At 48.5% G+C, this 12,774-nt stretch overlaps 1 protein-coding gene across 2 annotated transcripts in view; it reads left to right on the top strand.

The window, feature by feature from the left end:
• Positions 1–578: 578 nt before the first annotated feature.
• Positions 579–12,774, top strand: part of LOC144753250 (elastase-1-like) — a 90,297-nt gene continuing 78,101 nt past the window's right edge. For both annotated transcript variants that reach the window (XR_013594263.1, XM_078641001.1), the window contains exon 1: positions 579–675. Coding sequence is in view for 1 of the 2 variants with exons in the window: in XM_078641001.1 (XP_078497127.1) it covers positions 579–675 (97 nt within the window). In the remaining variant the exon portion in view is untranslated. The remainder of the gene's footprint in view (positions 676–12,774) is intronic.

The following is a 12,774-nucleotide window of genomic DNA, read 5'->3' as shown; positions in this document are numbered from 1 at the left end:
ACAGAGGTATGGGGAGTGAAGGAGACACGAGTGGGGAAAAGCTACAACCCGGGGGCCCGCCTCTCCCAAGAATTCTTTGGCGTGATCACTCTAGCAGGCACAAATTGAGTACAAGGGTCTCTGAGGTTCATAAATATGAAAGCGTTTACATTTCTGGTATATAAAGGTATACGCCGCCATCTAGCGTCACATTTGTGTAATTACGAGCCATTCAATACAAATATTGTATCCTACCACTGAACTGCAAATCAAAACATAGGAAAGAGGAGTTCGGGGGTCTTGAGTTTTCGCTCCTGATATCCGTAAGCGCGACGTGTTGCCGCTGATGCTCTCAGCGTAAAAACTGCTGATAAAACTGTTGACGCATAACACGCGTGCTTAGCACAGACAGAAGCATCCAGACATCGGGCGCTGTCACCAATAGCATTGTTCCACTGTATTTATCTGGGCGACAACAACAATAAATAGATGGTGGTGGCGTTATGTCCCTGCCTCGTGTGATGTCAAAAAACATGGCCTACGCTGCCGTATAAATATTGGCGCGTGCATCGTCCCGTCAGGTCAGTAGGCTGCACGCGATGTATGTAAAAAGGCTCCTCGCTCTCCCGTTCGTGCTAGCTTTAGCACAAACATCCCAACTACAGCACAAGATTCACCCGAAATTTCTGCACCTAGGTAAGTTGTACATAGCTGCCAAGGTTTGAGATTGCTATGTGTGACATTTTCATAATTTCAGTGTAATTATGAGTGACATTCCAACGACTATGAGTGACACTTTTTCGCAAGCAAAATCAAGGAATGGAGACTAGGAAAACATATAAATATCAACAATTACACCCATTTGAGCAACAAGAAGATGTTAAAACTGCTGGAAAGCACCAGAAACTGAAGCATCTGTTGCCCTTATAAACTGATCGTACTAATAACCAAAACGAGGACTCAGTGCGCGCCGTGCCACTACAAACAAAAGGACGTTTCTGTGAATTTCAGCAAAGTCAGTTATTGTAGCAGGGTCAGATGATCTGTTGCGGAAACCGGCTCAGTGTGCTGCCACTTGCTCACCTGGAATACAGAGAATAACATAATGCCTGCTATAGTGGGAGTGCGGGGGTGATAAGGAGGCTGATGAGGACTATTTTCAAGATTGGGTCTCCTCACTTGAAAACACACATCGACATTGTTCGTTGGGGTATTTACGGATAGAATGATTCCGAGGTCCAGTCTTTCCAGTACCAACATTTTGAGCAGGTGTTCTGCTTTAATTACTTCCGCGCTGACAAACCGAAAATACAAAGCTTTACCTAATCCCTTTCTTGACTGCTGAACCGATAAAAATCTCAATCAAATGAGCATGGGATATTAATTGTATATAAGAGCATCAATAGTTTTCCTTGTTCAGAGGTTATAGGTGATCATGTTTAAACGTGCACTCACTTTGAATAAAGGCAGGCGAGGAGCGGAGACGGCGCCGTTGCGACAGGCACCTTCCCCCCCTGGGCTGGTACACTCTCACATCTGCAGGCAGCAGTCCGGTCCCGCCGGTGGCGGGTATGGTTGGTTGACCCTTAGTACGCGGTATCAGGATTATACCACTTCGCACAGAGCCCATTATAGATCCTGTCTCTGCCAGCCACGACTGTGCAGCCCATCTTACCGGCGTGTAGTGAAAGCCGGTGGTTGCGCGCATGAGCCAGGAGGCAAAAAAAAAAGCATAATTCAAACTGCCACTCGCTTTGCCCCCTACGCAAACAGAGTTAGGGGATACACTGTTGTGGTCACGTGAATGCCGTGCTCCGCAGTAGGTTTGCTAATAATGAATGCTCATTGCTGCAGACAGCGCAGCAATAAGCCATTCACAAACTGACATTTCACACTTAGACTATTACATACACACTGCCAGAACAGCACGTGGTCTACGCTGCGTGCTCAGATCATTCGGAGTTGGCCGGGGTGGCGATTTCGGTCCCACTTATCTCTACCTCTGCAAGGGTGGTGATGTCAAGGATGCACTACAAATGCGTGACCTTGCATTTTTGTGCGGTAATGCGGACCGACGCACAAAAATGCGTTAGTGTCACACCTAAGGCGTGATACTTGGCAGGGCTGGTTGTAAACAGTGCTGGAACTGGTATAACGTTACTCTGGGAAACCGTACATTGGAGGATAAGGTTTTTTTTAAAAAATATTGTTATTGTTTTTTACACTCTTTTTTGCAAGCAATACAGGATTATCAATACATCGAGTAAACAAAAGAAAAAAAAAAGATTTAACAGAAACTCTAAACAGCTGAGACATAAATAAAGCAGGGGAGGAAAAAAAAAAGAAAACAATTCAGAGAACAACATAGAGTGTATACAAACAGAGCCTTCCTCAATCTATGCATAAAGAGAAAAAAGACAGATACCTAAAAATAATCAAGCGAAATAAGATATAAAGTATTATAGTCAGTCGAACTCCCCCTGAATCCATTGCCGAACAGGGTCCCAAATTTTCATTCCAAGAGATCTTTTTCTTCTGCCTTTCGTTCTACATATGGCTTCTTCTATATTATAAGAGGCTCGAAGATGTGCTCTCCATACATCAAACGAAGGAGGAGAGGGGTTAATCCACTCTTGTGTAATACAAGCCCTAGTTATTGCCATCGATAAAAATAATAGATTCTTTTTCCCCTCTGGTAGAATGTCTGAAGTTACACCAATTAGAACATGTTCCCCCGTTAGCGTAACTGTAGACCCTAGCACTGTAGTCAGAAATGTCTGAATTTCCGCTACGAAGGAAGCTAGCAGAGGGCAGGCGAAAAACATATGTATAGAGTCTGCGGCCTGTAAGCCACATCTATTACATGCTGTTCCTACCGTCACCCCCCCATTTTGAGATTTTTTAGGGCGTATAATATAAATCATATAAGGCCATAAAGTGCTGTGTGCGCGATCTACCTGTAATCAAAATAGTATTAGCCAAAGCGATAGATTCTTCTAGACAGACAGTTTCAGTACCTAGCTTTTCGGCCCATTTTGCTGAATGAAGTGCTAAATCATCTGAACATGCGGCCAAGAGGACTCTATAATAATGGCCGATCGATCTTTTAGTAAACAAATTGTCAATGAGTGAGATCGTAATGAGACCGGAAACTTCCAATGTTGACAAGGTATTAAAAAAGCTATGGATCTGAAGGTATTTAAAATAGTCCTGAGTTGTAAGGTTATATCTGTCTGTTAATTTCAAAAAGGAATGTAACCGACTATTCTGCCATAGATCGCCCACACAATGGATTCCTTTATTTCGCCATCGAGACATAACTGAATCCTGAAACACAGGGGGAAGTATTTTAGATGCAGAAAGAGGTGTATAAATCAGCACTTTCATGATCCCCAACTGGCGCCTGACTATCTTCCAATCTCCAAAGGCCGCTTTCAGCGTCTTAAATTTAGTTTTTTTATAGTAGCTTAACTCTATATTTTTGAGAAAGCAGCCTCGACACTCCTCTCCCAGTATTAGTTCATGTATTGATGGTGAATGGCATGGCAGGATCCTTGCCTTTTCACCAATAATCAGAGGGGAGATAAACTGTAAAACAGAGGCAGTATAATAGTACAAAAAATGTGGAATACCCCACCCCCCCTAGATTTTGGTAAAATCATCTTTTTGTATGATCTACGATGTCTTTTACAGCCCCAAATAAACCTACATATCGTTCTTTCCAGTTGTTTGAAGAAACTCAGGGGAAACTCAAGAGGGATTGATCGAAACATATAAAGAAATTTGGGAAGTCTAACCATTTTTAAAACATTGTTCCGGCCAAATAAGGATAAATGAAAATGATCAATGCGTTCGAGTGTAGAGTTTGCTTTTTGAAGAACTGGGTTAAAATTTAAATCTGGGATAGCAGAAACGGGGGATGTAATTTTAATGCCCAAGTATGTTACTACAGGGACTGTCTTAATCAGTGGAGGAGGAGTCTGGCCAACAAATACATTTTGAGTTTTCGCGATATTCAGCTTGTAGCCAGAGAAAGCCCCAAACTGAGTGGCCAGGTCCTCTATCACTGGCAAAGCTTTCTGAATATTAGTTGTAAGCACTATTATGTCGTCCGCGTAAGCGAGGGCTCTATAATTTGTGTTGGCAACATGTACTGGTGCTATGTCCGCCGCTGGATTCAGCTTATTCAAAAATATGTCTATATAAAGGGCAAACAAAAGAGGGGAGGACGGACAACCCTGCCGGGTACCTCTTGAAATAGAAAAAAAAGCCAGATTTTTGAGTACCAACTTTTATGATAAGGTGTGGTGGAGATAAAGACCGGAGTCACAAGGGGTGGAGTCATGATACGCGAGTCTGACAGTCAATTCATTTATTTATAGAAATAAAAAATACAAAAACTAGTTGCCTCAGAAATTGGCAGCAAAGGCAAATGTGACAGTCTATCTGTTCAGCTTAGTTAATTGGTCAAAAATAGGCTGCATTATATTTTTTATGGCATATGCTGCAGAGAACTTTGTGTGCCCAGCAAATTCCTATGGATAATAATAAAGGGAATATACCTCAGATAGTTTTTGCACTTGCTCGAGAAATCTGTATTTTGGCTAATCGCAGTTTGACACAAAAGATCTAAGCGGGTTAATGTGAAACTGCAAAGCACATCTGGAACATACAGATCACTGATTTGAATATTATGTAACTAGGTAAGAAGATTTCTGCTTTTGACATAGAAATGCCTTTTCTTACTTCCAGTTCTTAAGTTGCAGTCCTTCTAATATAGCAGAGAGTGCTATGAACTGGCGTCAAGGAGCTGCATGCAACCTGTAAGCCATGTAGCTAGATCCTTTTTTAAGCTATTATTAATTTAAGTTTGCAAAGAAAGGTTCCTTTGGGTAGCAATAAAGTCTTGTCAGTAAGGGCAACCCAAATGTCTGTGTTTAAACCCTGACTTTGTGTTTCTCTCAACCATACCCTTTTAACAAAGACATGTCTACAAGTATGGATGATATGTGACTCCTACACCTTAGAACCTTCATTACACTTTAGTACATTAACTTACACATGTGAATGATTTTTTATCTCTGTTGTAATGTAAAGTGCTCTGACACCCTACTCTGAGATGCGTGGCGCTATAAAAGCATTAAAAATAAATTAGTAATTTCCATTAAAATAATTATTGGTGTAATTACTCATGTACATAGCCACATCCGGCAATATTACAGTTCAAGCACATCAAAAACCAGCCTCCAAATCATAGTATCTCTAAAGAAACTTTAAAGTGATTATCTGTATGCCTTTGTTTCCTTCCGTTTCACTGGCATCTAGCTGTTAGGCTCAAGATTGCAACCAGCCACCATGATACTTGAAAAATAGAAGGGTTGATGGTTCCTTAAATCAGGCCTTTGCTTTTGGGCCCAGCTGAAAGCAAAAATAAGAAAGCCCCTTTGCCACCTGCAGATTGCTGCTCTGAATAGAAAGTAGACAACATATGGGTGCTGCTGAATTGTGTCCCGGTGTCGGAAAATGATACCGGAATAAGTTCTTCATATTTCACTGGGTCGAACGGATTCCAGATACAGCTAGGAAATAGCTGCTGGAACCAGGATCCTGTGGGATTCCCCTAATTTCTTGCACTGTTTGCAAATGTGCCTGTCATCTACTGTTTCAGCTGATGGATTAGGGTATTTGTTTCTGATCTTATGATCTAACATTTAGTAAAGTTCGTTTCATACAGCTACTATTACAGCCAACCCATTGGTTTAGTAATAATCCTAATTTTCTATCTTATAAGAAGCTACTTAGGCCCTCATTATGAGTGAACCAATAACTGGTATAATATGTTTCTCACCTGATAAATTTCGACTCAACTGGGTCAAAATGTATAGGGTGCAATCCATATCACCCAACTATGAATTTTTGAGGAATAAGGAATTTGGTGCTAACCTCACCAAAATCCACATGTTTCAGTAAATACTGGGCATTTTTGAAATGCTGATATTTATGACAAAACGCAGATTTTCTATATGTGCAGTAGCGCATTTGCTGCACACATACCAATCAACTGGCCCCTCGTAATGATGGACTTAGAGTCATTCAGTTAATTATCAGGGTTAAATAACTGCATCATTGCAATCAGAAAGTGAATTTCATTAAAAGTAATGGCTTGATGCTTCATATAAGTCCCTATTATGAGGTTTGTGGAGTGGAGTGGTAGCTCACAGGCAATAATTGCATGGTACTGGGGCAGGAGTACTTTCCTGAATGTTTAATTTCAGACTTGGTATTCGCGTGGTCCCTGTATTGCCCAACTTGCAACCGGGCCCTTAAATATTCTAATCTTTGTGGTGTGTGGCCCACGTGTGATGCTGTTATGTAGCATAGTTGGAGGAGTGTGGCTCAATGGTTAGAGCAAAAGGCTGTGGGGAGCGCTGTAATGTCAGGACAGAACAGACTATTGGACTAATAATGGTGTGCTGACCACCCTCTTTCAATGGTTAGAGCGGCAGACCCTGATGCAGAGTTCTGGTCAGGGACCAGGGTTCGATTCCCGCCTCGGCGGGGTCTCGGGCTCAATTTCCTCGGACCTGTTAATTCTCGCCTCGGGGCCTATTCTAATCACGGGCCCCACGCTGCAACTCTGGGCAATAGCTTGCTTAGCCTGCACACCGGCCCCAACAACGCTAAGGATGCCTGGCTTCACCCTGGGAGTGCCCAGGAGTGGACACTTCACAGGGAAAGCCAGGAGGGGTTCCACAGCGGTATGAGTATCAGCGCCAGGAAGCCGAATAGGAGACACCGCAAGGTGACCATCTGGTGACAGTGTGCTCTATAAGTACCATGACATTTACATTTACATTATTGTAAGTGTAGTTTGTTTACCTCAGTCTGCGACATCTAAGGAAAAGTTGTTACTAATATGAATATTATTAGCGCTTAATTTAGCAACTGTGTAGCAGGCACGCTTTCTAAACAAGAGTCTCTGCCCACACCTTCGTACTAGGACTGGATTGGTTAGCCTTGAGGATGGTGTGGCATGATGACGGGATCCTGGCCCCATGCCACGGGTGTGGTGCTAGGTAGGTGGCCATCTCCAAGTTCTCCCTTTCAGCATAGAAGGTCTTAATCTTGGTTTCTTTCAGAAGGTCCCCAAAGAATTTGCAGGGGTCAGAGTGTGTAAGGGTACACCAGCAGTCCGGATAATCAGGCATTTCTTGAATGTAATATTTTTGACATGTAATATTTTTGACATGTGGACTTGTGTCAATATGAGAGGTATCTCCTCCCAGGGTCCATGCTTGGAAACATAGCTGTGATGTGAGAGAGATGGTGGCAGCAATAGAGACCTCCTAGAACTAATTACCCTGATAAGGCACGAGGTATCATATCTTCCTCACTTAACGACTGGTAAAACAACGCAAGATCCTTTGCAAAGGGCCTTAGATCCCCATTATCTTGCATGTGATTGGCAGCACATAGCCAATTTTTGTTTTTAACGGAGTTTTATATAGCGCAAACTTCACCCGGTATTGGGTAGCAGATCGCATTACATAGCACCAGTTGCGTTACATAAGGACACACATTCAATTTTGTTAGACACAGAGAGATTAAGTGATTTGCCCAGAATCACAGGATGTTCAGAGTCATTGCCGAGACTCGAACCCGGTTCCCCAGATTCGAGATCCACCGCCCTAGCCATTAGGCCAGGGTTTGCACTGATGATGTCAAAGCAGGGAGGAGTTCTGCACCTGGACTACTTTCTAAGGTAGAGGTGCTCCCACATTTCAGAATCTTCTCTGTTCATTGGAACAGTCCTGGTGGTTGGCTTCACTGACCCACCTAAGTTCACAACTCAATGTGCCGTGCGGCGTGGGACACCCCCGCGCCGCACGGCCACCAGCTGCTGCGTGTGCCCCCAGTGCCTGCCTCTGTCTCAGCGCCGGCCTCGCTGCCGCCCTGAGCGATCTCCTTGGTGTTTCCCCCGTTTTTGCCTGAAATTGTGCTTGTTTTTGCCTGTAATTGTGCTTGTTTTTTTTTTTTTTTTTTTTCTTCCCCAGATCGTGTGTCGCTGTCTCTTTCCCCTGTTTTTACTTGGATTTGTGCTTGTTTTTTGCCGTTTCTCGTCGTGCTTTGCCCACCTCGCCGCCCCCCGCTCCCGCTTCCCGCCACCGCCTTGAGCCCCGCCCCTTTTTCTCTTCTGTTTCCCTCCCCGCTCCCGCCTCCCAGCTGCTCCGCCCACCCGCGCACTTGGCCTTAAATGGCGACCGTGCGACGCAGGTGAGTGTGACCCACTTGTGGGACACCCCCGCGCCGCACGGCCACCAGCTGCTGCGTGTGCCCCCAGTGCCTGCCTCTGTCTCAGCGCCGGCCTCGCTGCCGCCCTGAGCGATCTCCTTGGTGTTTCCCCCGTTTTTGCCTGAAATTGTGCTTGTTTTTGCCTGTAATTGTGCTTGTTTTTTTTTTTCTTCCCCAGATCGTGTGTCGCTGTCTCTTTCCCCTGTTTTTACTTGGATTTGTGCTTGTTTTTTGCCGTTTCTCGTCGTGCTTTGCCCACCTCGCCGCCCCCCGCTCCCGCTTCCCGCCACCGCCTTGAGCCCCGCCCCTTTTTCTCTTCTGTTTCCCTCCCCGCTCCCGCCTCCCAGCTGCTCCGCCCACCCGCGCACTTCGCCTTAAATGGCGACCGTGCGAACGCGCAGCGGTCACGCGCAGCGGGCGCGCCGATTGTGCGCCGAAGGCGCGCCAAAGGTAAGCCCGTCTGCGCCTGGACCGCGCCCAGCGCCAGGACCCCTGGCCCCCACCGACGGAAGCCGACCCGACGAACCTACAGCGCCGCCGACCTCATCGCACTCAACACCGGCCACATCCCAGGATGTCACCGAGCCGCCCCGAAGCACACCCACGGACCCTTCAGCTGCCACGACTGCAAGTTCACCTGCATCCGGACCTTCCCTGCACCCGCCAAGCCGAACTCCAGCAGCACCCACCTCAAGTGCATCCTGCTCAACACCCGCTCCGTCCACAGACACGCCGTAGAACTCTGGAACCTGCTCGACACCACCGCCCCCGACGTTGCCTTCATCACCGAGACCTGGATGAACGCCTCCTCAGCCCCAGACATCGCCATCGCCATCCCAGAGGGCTACAAGATCACCCGGAGGGACCGCGACAACCAGACCGGAGGAGGCATCGCCATCATCCACAGAGACACCATCCGCATCACTACCAACACCGATGACACCCTCACCACCGCTGAACACCTGCACTTCCAGATCCACACCAACCCGAAGACCACCCTCAGAGGCACCCTGATCTACCGACCCCCGGGACCACGCACACGATTCAGCGAGGACATCGCCGACTTCGTCAGCCCGCACGCTCTCCCCTCCGCCGACTACATCCTCCTGGGGGACCTCAACTTCCACCTGGAGAACAACAACGACCGCAACACCATCACCCTGCTCGACAACCTCGACAACCTCGGACTCAAGCAACTGGTGACCACCCCCACCCACCTCGCCGGACACACACTCGACGCCGTCTTCTCATCCAGCAAAGACGTCACCTTCAGCCACGCAACAGGACTCCACTGGACGGACCACAGCTGCGTCCACTTCACCTTCAGAAGAACGACGATCCACCACCTCCAGCAACAGGTTGCTCGAAGAAGCTGGAACAAGATCACAGCCGACCAGCTCACCGCCTCCCTGAGCCAGCACCCTCCCGCCAACTCAGCGAACCCCAGCCAGGCCGCCGACAACCTCACGAAATGGATCAACGACTGCGCGGACGAACTCGCCCCTCTGAGAACCCCACCCAGCAGATCCTGCAGCAGAAAAACACCATGGTTCACCGACGAACTCAAGAGCTCCAAGAAGAACTGTCGAGCCCTCGAGAAAGCCTGGAGAAGGGAACCAACGACGGACAACATGACCACCCTCAAGCTCGCCACCCGGAAACACCACCAACTGATCCGCGCCACCAAGAAAAATGCATACAAGGACCGGCTGGACAACAACGCACACAACTGCAAGGAACTCTTCAACATCGTGAAAGAGCTCTCCAACCCCAACGCCGGAAACAACGACATCACCCCATCGCAAGACCTCTGCAACTCCCTCGCGTCCTACTTCCACAACAAGATCACGGACATACACAACAGCTTCAACAACCAACCAACGCAAGCCACAACCGCAACGACGCCACCCACCACCACCCTCCGCACCTGGACCCCGATCAGCACCGAAGACACCATCCGCACCATGAACTCCATCCATTCCGGATCTCCGACTGACCCCTGCCCTCACCACGTCTTCAACAAAGCCGACGCTGTCCTCGCACCCCACCTGCGGGACATCATCAACACCTCCTTCGACTCCGCCACCTTCCCTGAGAGCTGGAAGCACGCCGAACTCAGCGCTCTCCTCAAGAAACCCACAGCAGACCCCACCGACCTCAAGAACTACCGTCCCATCTCGCTCCTCCCGTTCCCGGCCAAAGTCATCGAGAAGACCGTCAACAAACAGCTGGCCGCCTTCCTCGAGACGAATGGATCCCTCGACCCCTCACAGTCCGGCTTCCGAGTGAACCACAGCACCGAGACCGCCCTCATCGCCGCCACCGACGACCTTCGAACTCTGATGGACAACGGAGAAACAGCGGCCCTCATCCTCCTGGACCTCTCCGCGGCTTTCGACACTGTCTGCCACCGCACCCTAGTACAGCGCCTCAGCAACATCGGAATCCAGGAGAAGGCACTGGAATGGATCACCTCCTTCCTCGACGGAAGAACACAAAGAGTCCGCCTACCACCGTACAAGTCAGAGGCCACCAAAGTCATCTGCGGCGTCCCTCAAGGATCCTCACTGAGCCCCACCCTCTTCAACGTCTACATGAGCCCCCTCGCGACCATCGCACGCCAACGCAACCTCAACATCATCTCCTACGCTGACGACACCCAGCTGATCCTCTCCCTGACCAACGACCCCGCCACCGCCAGAGCCAACCTGCACGAAGGGATGAGAGACGTAGCCGAATGGATGACGACCAGCCGCCTGAAACTGAACTCAGACAAGACGGAGGTCCTCATCCTGGGCTCCACGCCCTCCGCCTGGGACGACTCCTGGTGGCCCCCCGCCCTGGGCACCGCACCCAAACCGACGGACCACGCACGCAACCTGGGCTTCATCCTGGACTCCTCCCTCTCCATGACCAGACAAGTCAACGCCGTCTCCTCGTCATGCTTCAACATCCTGCGCATGCTACGTAAGATCTTCCGGTGGATCCCCACCGAGACGAGGAAGACGGTCACCCAAGCCCTCGTCACCAGCCGACTGGACTACGGCAACGCCCTCTACGCCGGAACCACTGCCAAACTCCAGAAGAGACTCCAGCGGATCCAGAACGCCTCGGCGAGACTCATCCTCGACATCCCCCGACGCAGCCACATCTCCGGACACCTGAGAGATCTGCACTGGCTCCCGGTCAACAAGAGAATCACCTTCCGGCTCCTCACCCACGCGCACAAAGCCCTACACGACCAAGGCCCGAGCTACCTCAACAACCGGATCAACTTCTACACTCCCAAGCGCCTCCTCAGATCAACCAACCACGCCCTCGCCGCCGTCCCCCGCATCCGAAGAGCGACAACAGGAGGAAGATCCTTCTCCTACCTGGCCGCCAAGACCTGGAACTCACTTCCGACCAATCTGCGCCTGACCCAAGACCACCTCTCCTTCAGGAAGAAGCTCAAGACCTGGCTGTTCGAGCAGTAGCGGCACCCCCCCCCTCCCAGCGCCTTGAGACCCTACGGGTGAGTAGTGCGCTCTACAAATGACCTGATTGATTGATTGAATGATAGTCAGACATCCAGCATGCATGCAGATGTTTGGGAACAGATAAGATAAATTAAGTCATTCCTGAGTCTCCTATCGTGTGGTGGCTTGTATCAACCAGTCTTCGTTTCACTGTCCATACGTGTTCACTTTCTGATGTCTGTTTGTCTGTGAGGCCTCCATGAATACAGCGGCTCAGTTAGTGCTAGGACCTCCGCAAGATGCAAACCACCAGGCAGAGGTGTTACGAATTCCAGTCTATGACGCAGAACGAGGCTTTACTAATATTTGCGTCACACTCAAACAAAGGGACTTGTTTAATTTGTAGGAAAAAATATCAATGTCTAGTTGTTTAGCTCTTTTCTTGATTTACGGATTCTTCAATGTAATTTACTTAATATTGCATAATGGACCTGCCAATCTTGCAGGGCAATTTGTGCGTTACTCATCAGCGTGAAGTGTCTGAGTCCTGACACATAAACCCCACCCCCTTTCTTGGCCTCATAGATACTGCCTTGTCTGAGGATACTGAAAGCCTTTAATTGTCCACCATGAATGAAACCCTTGACCTCCTTCCCTGAGTTTGTCAGTATGCTCAGGGGCGTCAGTTGGGTTACTGTTGACTAGGCACTTGCCTTATTGATTCCCCATCCAGCCTGGCCCAAATAAAAAATGTCACTGGGGTCAGCCCACTGCCATTACACCCAGTGGCATACACCACCAGTGCGATGCCACAGACAATCAAAAAGTGTCACATTGTGTGAGCACAGAGCTAAAGTGACTCAAAATAGCTGAATGTGTGAGGGCGGGCTGAGGTTTCCCATTCACACTGTCCCTGAAAATGCGTCCCACTGTGTAAGCACTGGGCTGTGTTACCAATGGGTGAAGTAGCTTTCTGAAGGGATACCTTTGGACTGGCTTATATGGCAATTGTATAAGCTATAATTGTATACGGTCCTGACCCACG

The sequence above is a fragment of the Lissotriton helveticus genome, chromosome 5_1 (assembly GCF_964261635.1).
Source record: "Lissotriton helveticus chromosome 5_1, aLisHel1.1, whole genome shotgun sequence".
NCBI lineage: Eukaryota > Metazoa > Chordata > Amphibia > Caudata > Salamandridae > Lissotriton > Lissotriton helveticus.
This window is presented reverse-complemented; position numbering and strand designations above follow the sequence as displayed.